Genomic DNA, 15173 nt, shown 5'->3' with positions numbered 1-15173 from the left:
CGCCACCGCTCTCTGCCCTGGCAGAGAGAGAATAAAGCTGAATTAGTGAAGTTCCAATACAGCTTGTTCCTTCCTCTGCTTCTTCAAACTGCTTGGCTGAGGAGTGCGCTGCTGCCCTTGTCTCAGCCAAGCAGTTTTATGGAGCCCCTGACCCAGCGGCAGGATGGGGGCTCTGTTAGAGTGCTCCCCCTCCCACGCCAGCGAAGGCAGAGGGAGCTTGGCCAAGGAGCCCTTGCTTCTCCAGCGTGAGCAGAAGGGGAATTGGGGCTGGCTCCACTGGGGGCAGGAGCCTTTCCTCCCCCCGGGGAGCAGCCGGCTGGGGTCAGCTGTCTTGGCCACAGCCTGTGAGGCGCTGGGGTGAAAGCACCTCAGCTTCCACCATGAGAGCTGCAGCAGTTTCTCCTGGCATCTCGCTGGCTGGGGCCAGTGCAGCTTTTTTCAACATCATGGTATATTGCCAAACTGCAATGTTTGGTTGGGATACACCACAATATTGAAAACCCAACATTGCCCAGCCTTAGTGAACGTTGCGGGTGGAGACACTCCTTCAGGTATGGTGGTTGCTTTCCTCGTGAAGAGAAAGAGAGAGAGTCTAATTCGAAAATAATTCAAAAGAGATAGTGTCTTAAACTCTCCCATTTTCTCCTGACATTGAGCAGAAGTTAAACACTGATCTTCCCTCGTTTAGTCCTTAAACATATTGCCTCCTCCATAATCGTCCAGCTCTTGAACTCCATTATTCACGTTTGCATCAAATCTTACTGTTGCAATATGTGAACTGCCTGGGAGCAGCACTCTCTTTCATTTATCCTATCTCTATATTCCAGTGATGCTCCCTTAATCAAATTTAGAAGACTTTTCCCTTAACCACAGAGGAGATGGAGAAGGGACTTAGATTCATGAAGATGAGGGCTGCTGCCTTCAGGGGCTCCCAAGTGGTGGGCTCAGGCTGTCCTTGGAGAGATGCAAAACACAAAAATACATACCATAGTAACACAAATAATACCCCCCCCCCAAGGCCACAGATTGTTTAATCAGTCCAAGCCTAGGGAGAAGAGGAATGTTTTTGCCTGTTGCCTAAAGGTATGTAAGGATGGTGCCAGGTGAGCCTCTGGGAAGACCATCCCACAAAGGGGGAGCCACCACAGAAAAGGCCCCTTCTCATGTTGCCACCCTGCTTGGGGTATTGCGGTTTTAAAATGCCCACTCAATTTTCCTGTTAACCCCAAGCTGCCAATAAATACACTGAAATGTAACTGAAAATAAAGACTGTGTAGCCTCTGTAAACAAAGGAAGAGGGTCACCAGAGTGGTGGGGGCCAGAACCAAGTCCTGCAGGTCCAGGGGCTCCATTTCCCAGCTCATAGGCAATGTTGCAGGAGCACCTTTAAAAGGGGGGGGGGTTGAATTATACTAATTGGTTATGTTTGTACAGGTTACATATCCTAGTTTGCAAAGAAAAGAAAATATCTGGTGAAAATCCTGAAGAACGTTTCTTCTGCTCAAAGGTGATAGATCTCAAGTCAGTTTGACTGGAGCTGAACGGCATCTGGTCCACCACTGCCCTGCTGCCTGGGATTGTTTTACAACAAGAAATGTGTCCCCTTCCACCCGCAGGCCCCAAGGTCATTTATGTAGGGAAGAAATGTTAAAAGCCACCTGCAACTAAAGATCCCTCAAGGATACATTTCCTGCCGTAAGATTATCTCTACTGAACAAGAAGCAGTTGAGACTCACCTGGTGAGTGTCTGCCAAACACAGCCTGAAAGAGTCTAAAAGAGTCCTAGCTGGGGGCCAAAAAGCCGTTGGACTAGGAGCCAGGCCTGTCGCCCTCAGGAAAGTGTTTCAGGACGAGGAATCCCTGCCAAAAAGCCCTTTTTCGCTTGGCCACCTTGCACACAACCCTTGGAAAAGGTTTATGCAGCCACCCCGTGAGATGGCAGGGGGCCATCACTAACGTGGCGCTTTTCAGAGTATCCTAAGCCGAGGAAGCCAGCCTACACCAAGGAGTTTCCTGCCTGAATTATGCTGGTGCGGGGCGGGGGGGGGGGGGCAGGACTGTTTGGACTTCATTTCACTTGGGAAATATTGCAGGAGCCAGCATTTTCTTGATGGTTGCCAGAAGACTGGATGTGCTCCCTTGCTCCCTTCTTCTGAATCATCCGTTGAATTTGGGTGGAAATCTACCTGCAATTAATAATGACTGCAAGAGGGGCTGAGGGGCAGCCCAGTCGGGGCCCCACGGAGCAGCTGAACAGTGTTGCAGCACGGAAGGAGAGTGCAGCCTGACTCCTCCGGGGGCCGTTGGGTTTTGCACAGTCCTTGAAAAAGGCCGTCTGCCACACTAGTGACCTGCGTGTCGGTGGAGGGAGGGAGCGCTTGGTCTTGCTAGGACTGTGTGGGAAACGAAAGAGGAAACTCTAACCTGAGGAGAGCTCAGCTTTAGCAGGGGCAGGAGAACGTCGGGATTTGGCACCTGCTGACTGCAGCCCCCCACAAGGGTCTCCTGATGTTTGTGGTCAAGGCTTTTGCTTTTCACTTGCTTTTAATTTGTTAGGATTTTGCTGTATGGTTTGTTTTTCTATATTGTTGTAAACCGCTGTGATTTATTTCTGTGATATTTCTGCAGATGCAGAAGTAAGTGTTCCGGTTTGCAAACTTTTTCTGGAAGCCGGACGTGCTCCGTTTTGAGTGTTACGCTTCCAGTTTGAGCGCCGCACTTCCGTTTTGAGTGTTACAATGAGCTCTGTCTATTTATTTTGCGTTTTTGTTTTTGCGGCTCTTTTTGTTTTGTTTTTGTGTGGAACCCAGTTCAGCTACTGATTGATTGATTCTGTGACTGCAGTACATCATTTATTGCTTTCATTTTATGGACCAGTGGTCTCATTAGATAGTAAAATTCATGTTAAATTGCAGTATTAGGTGTTGTTTTTAAGAGTCTGGAATGGATTAATCTATTTTGCATTACTTTCTATGGGAAAGCGTGCCTTGCTTTTGGAAAGCTTTGGTTTTGGAACAGACTTTCAGAACGGATTAAGTATGAGAACCGAAGTACCACTGTATTTTTAATAAATAAATAAAATCAACAAGGGAGCTCCGTAGGAAGAGGCTGTTTATAACCCATTTCCCCATAGCCTGGACTCCTGCCCAGTTAGCAGAAGATGGAGTTTCTCCAAGGGGCGGGCTCCTCTGTTCCCCCCTTTCCCCAGAGTGCATCTGTTCCTGTGAGATTCTCGGGCCCTGACCCAGGCGTTCACAGAGCCTTGTGGGGAAAAGGGGGCCTGGGGAACTCTTCTGGCGTAGCCCTATGCTGACAGGGCTGCTGCTGCTGCTGCCTCTGCTCTCTCCGGCTCCCTGCAGGTCGGTGCTCACTCTCACCATGTTCTGGAAATTTGACCTGAACACCACGTCGCATGTTGACAAGCTGCTGGACAAGGAGGATGTGACTCTGCTCGAGCTGATGGACGAAGATGACATCCTCCAGGAGTGCAAAGCGCAGAACCACAAGCTGGTGGACTTCCTGTGTCAGCAGCACTGCATGGAGGAGCTGGTCAGCCTCATCACCCATGAGCCCCCGCTGGACATGGACGAGAAGGTCCGCTTCAAGTAGGTACCCAGCCCTGAAAGTCCTGCCAGCTGGCAGCGAAGGGGGGCGTGGCCTTCCTGACAGGGCCCTGCGACAGAGCGGGGAGAGCCTTTCATTCCCTTGCATGCAAGCTTTGTAGAGCGCTTTTCAGTAGTCCCTTCCCAGGTAGTTTGCAATGAAACAAAACAATAATAAAATCCCAAAGCCAGTTGTTTTCACAAAACGACATGCACAAAAAAATAATGGAAGCAACAAAACAAGCCAGCAGCACATGAAGAGACAGATCTGTGTGTGTATCCAGAGGGTGAGGGCATCCGGCGATGTTGGGGCTGTCTCTGAAGAGGCCCCGTGCAGACAGCAAAGGGGCTCAGAGCCTGCAGGTAGCAGAGTCCCTGGGCTAGAAGGATGTTCTGCTCTGCCAGGGAAGCTGGGATCCTGATTCTTCCAACCAGCGCCATCTGCTCTCATTGGAAGGCGCCATGGCGGAGAGGCTTTGGAGCCATGGAGGCTGATGGAGGGGAGCTCTGAGGGATCCGAGGCAGGGATGTTGCCCTGGCAGTCTGGCCACCCCAAGCATAGTCCTGCTTATCCCAGAGGAATTGCCATTCACATCACCCATCACGAGAACTTCCAAGAGGCAAGTTCCATTTTGTGAACCGGGATTTATCCTGGCAGACAAACCGCTTCCTCCATCAACTCCCGTCAGGCGAAGGAGAGTCTTTTTCCTGTGAGCTCTTTTGCCACGGCAAAGAGGTCCGTCCTGGAGGCCCATGTGAGACCTTCTGCTCTGGTCGAAGCTCTATAGGGGCTGCATGTCTGGCTGCCCCTAGTTTGAGATGTGGTTGGGGTGTGCGTGAAGCCTGCTGCTGGCATCCCTGGTGGGTCTCTGCGTGGCTGCCTTTGGGCTCTTGGCACCAGCAGCAGCAGCAGCTTCCCAAGCTCTTGGCTTTGGCTCTGTCCCTGCAGGTACCCCAACACAGCCTGTGAACTGCTGACGTCTGATGTGCCGCAGATCAACGACAGGCTGGGAGGGGACGAGGCCTTGCTGAACATCCTCTACGACTTCCTGGACCACGAGCCACCCTTGAACCCTTTGCTGGCCAGTTTCTTCAGCAAGACCATCGGCAACCTCATTGCCAGGAAGACGGAGCAGGTCAGGCGAAGGTCCCCCCCCCCCCGGCTCAGCCTGCCTCCTTTGGGTCTTGACTGTTTTTTGGGCGGCAGCTGAGGGTTAATTCACAAGGCTGTCTCTAGCTAGCTAGCTCTCTAATCAGTCTATTTTTTCTTTAGGTAATTTCATTTTTGCGGAAGAAAGCCAAATTCCTCGACTTGGTACTGAAGCATATTGATACGTCTGCCATGATGGACCTCCTCTTGCGACTCATCAGCTGCGTGGAGCCGGCTCCGCTGAGGCAGGAAGTACTAAACGTGAGGGCTGCTCTTGGGCTCAGAGGGTTGTAGAGTGGGGAGGGATCCCTGAGGGTCATCCAGGGCAGGAATTGAGGCTCCAGTGTTCCTGGGCTCCTTTGCTTTCTCTCTGCTGTCAGGCTTGGCCTTGACCTCGTAGGGAGCTGAGAAGAGTAGCTTCGCAAGGCTGTTCTCCGCTGGATCCTTCGGATGCCAGAGGCTCCGTCCGCGTCCCTTTGCCAAGGCCAGTCTGGCCTGGAGGCAGAACAGCCATGTGACCTGCGCTCTTTATTTATGGAAGTGTTTAGGTGCTGCCAGTTCATACCGTCTTAGCAACATGCAGCAGGATAGACAAATTATGAACGACTATAAATACAGATCAAAAGGAGTCAAGTGAAGGGCTGGTCAGGAAATTCAAATGGTTGCCCCGGCCTCTCTTCATAAAAAGGCCTTGAAGTGAGGCTGCCTGCCAGCTCTCTGCTGGGGAAGGACTCTTCTTCTGCACTTGCTGTTTCCAGGTTTGGTCTCTTTAAGAAATGGAGGCCGTGATCTCTGAGGAAACACGTCAGTTGGCGCCTCTAGGGCCTTATACAGTCGTACCTCGGAAGTTGAACGCTTTGCGTGTCAAAAGTTTTGGCTCCCGAATGCCACAAACTTGGAAGTGAGTGTTCCTCTTTGTGAACATTCTTTGGAACCTGAACGTCTGTTGTGGCTTCCATGGCTTCCATTTCCTGCAGCCAATCGGAAGCTGCATCCTGGTTCCCGAATTTTTTGGAAGTCGAACAGGCTTCCAGAACGGATCCCATTCGACTTTCGAGGTACAACTGTATTCCACTGCCCCCCTCCCCCCCCCATGGCTTCTGAAGGGACTGACGTGGCCAGAGGCCTGAACCTGCTATTTTCAGTGGCGGAAAGTGGAGCTTCATCTGGAGGGCAGAGAGGAGCCAGCTCCAGGCTGGCAGGGCCATGAGGGGAACTCCCCCAGCCTCCTGGGCCACGCACGGGCGACTTTCTCACTGGCGCTGCTTCCTCTTCTCTCCTTCCTTGCAGTGGCTGAATGAAGCACAGATCATCCAGCGGCTCGTGGAGCTGATCCATCCCGACCAGGATGAGGATGTGAGTGCAGCCTCCTGTCCACGGGGCTCTCCAGTTCTGTCTCTGAGAGCATCTTAGCAGAAACCCTTCCTTTGTTCTGCTTAAGCTTTCTTGCAGGGAGAACCTACCAAGACATTTTGCCAGTGAGCAGTGGGAGAGGGTGGGCAGAAAGCTCTGGGCAGTGCCAGTGTAGAATGGGCAGCTGTGGTGTCGACGCTTAATTGTGGAAAGGAAAAAAGGGCCTGAAAGGAAGAGAGTGGCTGCCTCCTGGGTCCCAGGCGGGGCCAGTCAGCACTGCCATTGCTGCTCTTCAGTGCTGGGAGGATGAGGGGCCAAGCAGTGCCCTGATTTCCCCCTGAACCCTCCCCCCTCTGTGCCGTCTGGTCTGCTTCCCCCTGTGGGTGCTAAGTTTCAAAATTTCACACACCCATTAGCATCTCTTGTGGTCCACCCAGTGTTGAGCCGCCCTATGGGAATCCTCTGATTTTGAGGCAGCCCAATCTGGGGTCATGTGCCTGTCCTTATAATAATAATTTATTACTTATACCCCGCCCATCTGGCCGGGCCTCCCCAGCCACTCTGGGTGGCTCCCAACAGAATATGAAAACATGATAAACCATCACACATTAAAAATTTCCCTTAGTGGAGCTTTTAAGCTGGGAGGTTGAGGGCGTGTGTTTATGTGTTAGGGCAGACCCACTCCTGGGCACAGAAGGCAGGCAGGAGTTCTTTTCAAGCAGGACCTCAGTCTGGAACTCCTCACCTTTCGAGTCATTTCCTGCTGTGCTGCTTTACAGCTTTGGCCCAGAAGTCAAGAGGGGGCCATTGGTCACCTCCCTCCATTCCCAGGGCTTTGGGGTTCTGCGTTGCTGTCAGCTGCCCAGCCCCCTTTTCTCTGAAGGCTGAGAGGAGACCACTTTTGCCACCACTGACTCATCTCCTGTTTGCAGAGGCAGTCCAACGCTTCCCAGACCTTGTGCGACATCATAAGGCTCAGCAGGGACCAGAGCAGCCAGTTCCAAGAGGTGGCTGAGCCTGACCCACTCCTGGCAGCTCTGGAGTCGTAAGTACAGCAGACAGAAGCCTGGGGGGGGGCTGGGAGCACCAGGGGCTGCTGGATGTTCTTAAAAGGGTGTGGAGGTTTTCCTCAGCTGGACAGAGCAGGCAGGCGTCTCCTTGACTTTTTAAAAAAAATCTATTATTTATACCCTGCCCATCTGGCTCATGAGGAGCACAGCTTCCAGAGGACTGGGCCTGATTTGGGTCTCCCAGCTCGGTTCCCTTCCTGTGGGGATGTTGTGTTCGAATCAGAGAAATGTAGAGTTGGGAGGGACCCCGAGGGGCATCTAGTCCAATCTCCCGCAATGCAGGAATCCCCGCTAAAGCAGTCAGAGCAGATGGCCAGCCTCCATGTGACAGCCCTTCGGAGATTATTTTTTTGAACGTTTGTTAATTTTCCAATAAAAAACATCCAATTAAACATATCAAATCATAATCAAATAAAAAAACCTAAAAAATAATAATCCAATTATCTTCTGAATTTAATTCTTTTTTTTAAAAGATATTTATTGAAGTTTCCAAAACAAAGGTTACAGACATAAGAAGAATAAAAAAAGAAACAACAAACAACAAAAATACAAAAACACAGAGAAAAACAAAAACAATTAAAAATAAATCCATCTTTCCATGCTTATCTTTCATTCCCTTATTTCCCTGACCTCCTCACACCTCCCTTTTTTGTAATCCAATTCAGTTGGTTAATTCCGCAAATCCTTTCCCTCTTTGTTTTTATCTTAATCCTTCATCTTAATATATTATAACTTTGCTTCCTCACCTGTTTACAATCCGTTTTCACATACTCCTTAATAGCATTACTGCTAAGAGCCACTTAATTTCATTCCGACATCATTCTAACATTCATTAATTTCACAATATTTCTGCAAATAGTCTTTAAATTTCTTCCAATCTTCTTCCACCAACCCTTCTCCCTGGTCTCGGATTCTGCCAGTCATTTCCGCCAATTCCATATAGTCCATCACCTTCATCTGCCATTCTTCCAGGGTGGGTAGTTCTTGTGTCTTCCAATACTTTGCAATAAGTATTCTTGCTGCTGCTGTTGTTGCATACATAAAGAAAGTTCTATCCTTCTTTACCACCAATTGGCCGACTATGCCCAGGAGAATTTAATTCTAATTATGCGACTTCCCACGGTCTGAACGTCAAAGCAACTCCAAGTCTCAGTCCTGCCCCTCATAATATTTCCATATTGCCCTTTGGAGATTTCAAAGTTAGTGTGATGTCGTGGCTGGAGGGTTGGACTTAGGAGGCCAAGGGTCAAACCCACACTCAGCCAGGAGCCTCACGGGGTAAGCCTTGGGCTTGTCCTCCTTTCTCAGCCTGGCCCACCTCACAGGGGGGTTGTTGAATACCAGCATCCTCTGCTTAAGAAGGCTGATGACCCAGCTGCAGCCAGAGAGGGGGGAGAAGAGGGGGAGCAGTGCCCAGCCAGGCAGCCCCCCTCCCCATTCTCTGGGCAGGCCATGCCAGGTTGGAAGCCAGGGGTGGGGAGGGGGCCAAGGCATAGGTGTTTGGGGAAAACGTTGCTGCATCCTGATTTGTGGATTCGGGGCCCCCTTCAAAATGGCCTCTAAATTTTCCTTGGTGTTTCCAGGCAGGAATGTGTGGAGCAGCTTCTGAAGAACATGTTTGATGGGGAGCAGACGGAGAGCTGCCTTGTGAACGGGACTCAGGCTCTCTTGACGTTACTGGAGCCGAGGCGCACCAGGTAAGCTGGTTTGGGGGCCGACCAGATGCATTGTAGCAGAGGCTTCAGGGGAGAACTTAGACTCTTGGGCCCCTGGCCAGGTGGTTGAGAAATGCTTGCTAAATTAAATAAGCGAAGTACAGGAGAGCCCAACTTATGCCTGATTTATTAGATGATTTCAGCTTTGTGAGAGTGGCAGGAAAATAAGTAAATAAGCGGAGAGCTTGTGGGGAGGGAATAGTTGGAAGGAGCCATCCAAGATCTCGCATGACCTGCCCAGAGCCTGGGAAGCAAGATGGAGGAAGCTATTTCTGCCTTGGGTTTTCCTGCTGCTGAAAGGGTTCTTAAGCCCTGGGAAGGTTGTGTGAGGCCTGTGGGAAGGTCATGGGAGGTCCGTGCAAGACCTCACATCTTGTGAGACTTGGCGCCGGAGGAGCAGGCCTGCTTGTGTAGACCTCTCCAACTCACAGGGCTTTACGTGGTCTGAGTCTTGAGCCTGGTTTGCCTCTCTTCCCCCCGCAGTGTGGAGGGGCTGGTGGACTCTTTCTCTCAGGGATTCGAAAGGTCTTGCACTGTCAACAGCAGCATCCTGGGTGGCATTGAGCCGCGGCTGAAGGACTTCCACCAGCTGCTGCTGCACCCGCCCAAGGTAGGGAGATTCTGCCCCCCGCCCCCGCTTCTCCTCAAACCCTTCTTCAGTCTCCCCAGGAGGCTGTGTGTCTACATATACAGATGTACGGTGTGTATCGGTGATGCTGGGATCTGTCAGATCCAGTTAGTACTTAATCAGAGGGGAAATCCATGAAGCATTGGGGGATTGGGAATCTATTTTACTCAGTCTTGAGCTCGGTTTGTGGAATTTTTAATTTTCACCAAGGAGACACTGTAGAGTAAAAGACACAAAACGAAATGGTTTCTGTTATGGGATTGGAAGAGGACAGAATCTTCGAGGTGCATGGGACTCTTCATCGGGTGGAAATCTGAAAGCTTGCATACTTCTGCAGCAGCTCACATCAGTCCTATAAAAACCACTGCCATCCCTCTTACGCATTTCTTGGGTGAAGGGCTGAGTGCAGGTTCTGTGCAGGCAGGCAGCTGCTTCGTCCCCCCAGAGGGGAGAGAGTGGCTTCTGCCGCCATCCAAAGCACCCTGATAAGGATTCCTGCAGCTTTGAGCTCTGCTGTTCTGACCGCCAGCCCCCTTGTTGTGGGGTGCGGGGCAGGGGACAGGAGGAGCTGAGGCTCTCTGCGGGGGCGTCATGTTGGTCTGGCCTGAGAAGCCCATATTGTCTCTCTGCCGGCGGCAGGCGGCATCCATTCTGACAACCATCGGAGTCTTGGAAGAGCCACTGGGCAACGCTCGCCTCCATGCTGCCCGCTTGGTCGCTGCCCTTCTGCACACCAACACGCCCAGCATCAACCAGGAGCTGTGCCGGCTCAACACCATGGAGCTGCTGCTGGTGAGGAGCACCTTGGGGAGGTCGCTTGGCGGCAGAGGCTTCAGCTTGGCCTTCGGGGCTGTTCGGTGGGGGCGGAGGAAATGCACTTCCACCATGGAAGAGCTTGGCTCACCGGCCTCCTTGATTTTGTTCCAGGACCTGTTTTTTAAGTACACGTGGAATAATTTTTTGCATTTCCAAGTGGAATTGTGCATCGCAGCGATCCTGGCGCATTCTGTGAATGAAGGCAAACTGGCCCCAAGCGAGGCAGAAGAGAAGGAGGGAGTGGATGGGAGCGCAGCCTCGGGGAACTCGGAAGCCCCGGAGAACAGCAGCGGCAGCAGCTGCCGTCCCGAGAACATCATGGTGACCCATGTAAGGAGGCTCGTAAGCCCAGCCAGGACGGCCTTCCCCAAGCCCCATCCGCACAGTGCCTGCTGCCCTCGGAGCTTGTCTGCCTGCATCCAGGGCGAGTGGTTCAAGGTCCTGGGTCAGAACCCCCGTCTTGCCAAAGGGGGTGGCCAGAGCAGATGAGCCCCTTGGCACCTCTCTTGGCTTGCTCCTGGCACCTCCTGGCCAGGCGGGAGGTCTGTGTTGCTGGGTGGGTTCAGTGGGGTGAGAGGCCCTGGGCGAGAGCGGGGCTGAGCCCTTGGAGAAATTGAGCTTTAGGGGTCTTGGGGGTGGAGAAGCCCCTGGCTGCTGTGATGGGGCTCAGGGTGGGGGGCTGGCCCTAGTGCTGCCTCTGCTCTCAGGGATAGCCCTGATGTGCCTGTCTCCCCCCCCTTTTTTCCTCCAGCTGTTCCAAAAGTGCTGCCTGGTCCAAAGGATACTGGATGCCTGGGAGACCAACGACAAAATGCAGTAAGGCTCTTTCCCTCCTGCTGGGGTCTTGACTCTGCATGTTCATCCAAAGAGCCCTTCCCCCATGGCACTGGCAGGGCAGGCCCAGAAGTGTCCGCACCAGCCGGCCACAGCCTCCTCGGCTGCAAGAAGGAGGCTGTGACATGCAAACGGCCTTTGGTCAAGAGCTGATCTCCACCTGGTGAGGGTCCCTTGGGTTGGTGCCTCACCTCTACGAGGTTAGCGAGGCCTTCCTGACACCCCTCAGTTCCTAACTAATGTGTCGGTGTTGATTCTGCCCTGGCTTAAGAGTGGCTGTCCAGGGTATCGTAGACTCTTAAGAGCAGACCTCGGCAAACTCTGCCCTCCCATCATTCCTATCTAACAGGACCAGTGGTCAGGGAAGATGGGAGTTGTAGTCCCAAAACATCTGGAGGGCCGAGTTTGCCTAGGCCTGCTCTTAGAGTTGGAAGGGAACCCTAAGGGACATCTAGTCCAACCCCCTGCCCTGCAATACGGGAACCACCGACCTTCCGATTGGCAAGCCCAAGAGGCTCAGTCGTTTCAACCACAGCACCACCCACAGCTCCCTGTACCTTTGCCTTTTACAACACAGGAATCAGTAGACGATGAGGGGTGTAGAAATGTGATAAATACTAGCAACACAAGTGGCTCAGGCAGCAGCTGAGGAGAGACCTTCCCAACGTGGAGCCGCTCCTCATGGTTTATTTTTCCAGGGCAGAAGGCGGAATGAGGCGAGGCAACATGGGCCACCTGACGCGGATTGCCAACGCAGTAGTGCAGAATACGGAGAAGGGCCCCGTCCAGACCCAGATCAGCGACTTTGTCCGAGGTAGAAGGAGCCTCTGGCATCTCGAGCCCCTTCTCTTCGCAGAGCAGTTGGGCTGCCTGGCTGCTCCTCTGAGTGGGGGGGTCTGGGGAGGGTGGCTGCCTCCCTCCCTCTAGGATCAGGGGTGCAGTAAGGGTGCCCCCCAGAGCTGCCGCCTCCAGAACAGAGGGAGCCCGGCTGCTTCCTCCCTCCTGGGCGGCTGCAAGGCCTTGTCCATGGGCCCCCTCTTGGATGATGAGGCCGTGGGCTGTGCCTGCACCCACAGACGCCTTTGTCCTGCTGGTTTTCAAACAGCCCCACACCCAATTTGGAGCAGTGTTTCCAACCCCTTTCTGGCTGAGGGCCAGCCTGATCAGGGCGGTTGGCTCCTGCCCAAAGCTGCAAGTCCTGAAGGGGCCCAAGGGTCATCTAGTCCAACCCCCTGCAGTGCAAGAGCTGCAGCTCACGGATCCCTGTCAGATGCACCCCCAACAAGCCTCCTTCACAGCCTCCCTTGAAGGAGAGCCCTCCCTCTTCTCCTTCACAGCCCCTTTCTGACAGGGGCTGCCGCCTGGCTCAACTCTTCTCCTTGGTTTTGTTCCGCTTTTCCCTTACCTGCCCTTTCGTCATCTGGGGCTCCTACTGGGAGGGTTTTTCTCGTGAGCTGCTCTGCAAACCCTTCAGAGGTGAAGAATGAGACAGGAATGTGTGGAGGGGGGGGGAGGATTGTGGAAACAGGTTCCCGGTTCTCTTAGCTAAAGAGCTTCATGGGGTGACAGTCTGAGGAGCTGGTTGTGGCCGGCAGAAGGGACCCCATCCAGCCTTGGGGGTTTGGAGGAGGGCCGGTGGCTCCTGCTTTGCCCAGAGGGCAGAGGAGCCCTTGCCATGTGCAGCGGGCAGAGAGGCAGCAATGGGGCAGTGTCGGGGGGGGGGGGGAGGCATGGGGAAGCGCTTTGGGGTCCCTTTCTCCTGGCTCGGGGGCGGGGGGGGGTTAGAGCGACGTTCATTTGCTTCCTGACTCCGCCATCCACGTGACTTGTAACACGAGGCCGAGCAGTGCTGTCGTCTTGCCCTGGGGCCTCAGCCCCATCCGGAGGGCTAGATAATGGGGGAGGGTCTCTGATAGTGGCCAGGCTGAGATTCCAGCCCCTTGTTGGCCAGGGATGCCCCACCCCCCCCACCCCCCGCAAGGAGCAGCACAGGGGTCTCCTCCACAGTCGGATCCCTAAGCCAGGCCTGCCTCTCCTTTTCCTTTGCAGGGCTGCCTGAGGATTGCAGAGGACGGTGGGAGAGCTTTGTGGAGGAGACCTTGATGGAGGCCAACCGGAGGAATACGGTCGACTTGGTGAGATTGCCCTCCGCTCCCTCTGGAGCCTCTCTTTTGGGAGGGCTCTGAGGATACACTGAGCCGCCATGCAGAAGCTGGTTGTGCCCCTGCCCTGCCGGCCGAGATGCTCACCTTGGTCCTCTCCTTCTCAGGTGAGCACACACCACCTCCACTCCTCCAGCGAGGACGAGGACGCAGAGGGAGCCTTCCCCAACGAGCTCTCTCTCCAGCAGGTAGGCTTCCTTCCAGGATGTCCTCTGCCTGTTGCTGTTACAGAGCTGTCCATTGGAGAGCCTGCTGCCGCCTGGCCAAGGGGGCGGCTGCATTGCAGGGGGTTGGACCAGAAGACCCTCTGCGACCATTGGACAGAGCTTTCTCTGAGGGCTGCCCAAGAGAATTGCTTGGGCTTTGCAGCAAAGAGGTGTCCTCCAGCAGGCAGGCAATGGAGGAGGCTCTCGCTCTGGGCATGTTCTCGCCCTGCTTACACCCAGGGGGGCCTGGGATGGTTCATATCATCGCTCTGTATTTGTTGCATTCGCACCCAAGGAGCACAGGGTGGCGTATGGGGCTCTCTGCCCCCAGCCCACCCCGTCTCCTCATTTAAGCCGCACAACAGCCCTGAGAGGGGGAGTGCCTGCCGTCGCCATTGTAGTTTCCTTTTCGGTGCTGGGTTGAAGTCTTTTGTAGCTGGCTCTGGCCTTGTCGTGAGAAAGTGATGCTGTCAGCATTTTTCTTTGGCATTTTATTTTATGGCTCCGCCGTGTTTGGATATATTATGAGTTTATCATGGTTGTTTGGTTGTGTTTCCTGAAGAGCAACTTGAATAAGAATAATACAGTAACGTAATTATTAACAGCAACAAAATGCCACACACCCAGAGCATCCCAATACAGGGCTTGGGCCTTCAGATGTCTGTGGAAGAAGGAAGTCTAATTCTCTCTCTCTGACATCTGACGGGAGGGTGTTCCACAGGGCGGGCGCCATTCCCGAGAAGGCCCTACGTAAACTGTGGCCCAAAGTGTGGCTTTTCCCACCTGGAAGGAAGAGCTTGGTCTTCCTCAGCCCAGGTGTTTCTCTGCAGCAGTCGCGGTGGCTGGGATTGGGACCGTCCTTGCGCTTCTGGCTCCCACTGCTTTACAGCATAAAAATCATCCCAACTTGCTCTAATCCAGCTGTTCAAAGAGGCAGAAGCAGCACAGACAAGGTTTCTGAGGAGCACTAGACCACCAGCCACTTGCTAGAGCCCAATGCTCACTGAAGTAACAATCGCTTCCAAGGTGGGGTAGAGGAGAGCAAGGCAGGGAGTTCCACACCCTCAGTGTAGCTCCTCACTCTGTGTCCTGGTTAGAAGCCACTCAGGAGAGGTGGTCTGTGAACACCTTGGCTCCAGCAAGGGGGGGGGGGGCAGGCACTGAGCTTGAGCCGCCTCCTTCTGTTCAGCGGCCCTCTTTGAGGCCTGGCCAGCGCTGGTCACAAAGTGGCTGCCAAGCGCTGACTGGGGTGGGCAGGGGGCCCAGCGCCAGTGCTGTGTAGATGGTGCAACAGCTGTTCTCTCCCCTGCCAGGCCTTCTCAGAGTACCAGATCCAGCAGATGACGGCCAACTTTGTGGATCAGTTTGGCTTCAACGATGAAGAGTTTTCCGACCAGGATGACAACATCAAGTGAGTGCCCCCTCTGCCCCCTTGGTCTTCACCCCACAAGCAGGTCAGTCTCCCCGTCTGGGAAATGGAGCTGGGAGGCAGAGGGGCCTGAGGGAGGAGTTCCCCTCTCTGGCTGGGCAGGGCTTTCTCCGGGGGGCCACAGGGAACCCTGTGAGGGAGCGCTTGGATCATTCACTCAGCCCTTTGTGGATCCCCTTCTGGCCCCCTTCTGGCCCCACTAGGAAAG

General features: G+C 53.6%; 1 protein-coding gene and 1 long non-coding RNA gene across 4 annotated transcripts in view; one reads left to right on the top strand and one right to left on the bottom strand.

The window, feature by feature from the left end:
- Positions 1-15173, bottom strand: part of LOC309352023 — a 43786-nt gene that overhangs the window by 4018 nt on the left and 24595 nt on the right. The window lies entirely within an intron of this gene.
- Positions 1-15173, top strand: part of PPP6R2 (protein phosphatase 6 regulatory subunit 2) — a 42892-nt gene that overhangs the window by 10530 nt on the left and 17189 nt on the right. For both annotated transcript variants that reach the window (XM_081879708.1, XM_081879709.1), the window contains 14 exons: positions 3360-3605; positions 4552-4738; positions 4876-5013; positions 6043-6108; positions 7038-7150; positions 8759-8872; positions 9374-9500; positions 10158-10310; positions 10446-10664; positions 11086-11150; positions 11867-11982; positions 13218-13303; positions 13438-13518; positions 14850-14947. In XM_081879708.1, the coding sequence (XP_081735834.1) occupies positions 3379-3605; positions 4552-4738; positions 4876-5013; positions 6043-6108; positions 7038-7150; positions 8759-8872; positions 9374-9500; positions 10158-10310; positions 10446-10664; positions 11086-11150; positions 11867-11982; positions 13218-13303; positions 13438-13518; positions 14850-14947 (1790 nt within the window). In that variant the 5' untranslated portion in view covers positions 3360-3378. The remainder of the gene's footprint in view (positions 1-3359; positions 3606-4551; positions 4739-4875; positions 5014-6042; positions 6109-7037; positions 7151-8758; positions 8873-9373; positions 9501-10157; positions 10311-10445; positions 10665-11085; positions 11151-11866; positions 11983-13217; positions 13304-13437; positions 13519-14849; positions 14948-15173) is intronic.

This window comes from Podarcis erhardii (genome assembly GCF_964252035.2).
Source record: "Podarcis erhardii genome assembly, chromosome: 10".
Taxonomy (NCBI): domain Eukaryota; kingdom Metazoa; phylum Chordata; class Lepidosauria; order Squamata; family Lacertidae; genus Podarcis; species Podarcis erhardii.
This window is presented reverse-complemented; position numbering and strand designations above follow the sequence as displayed.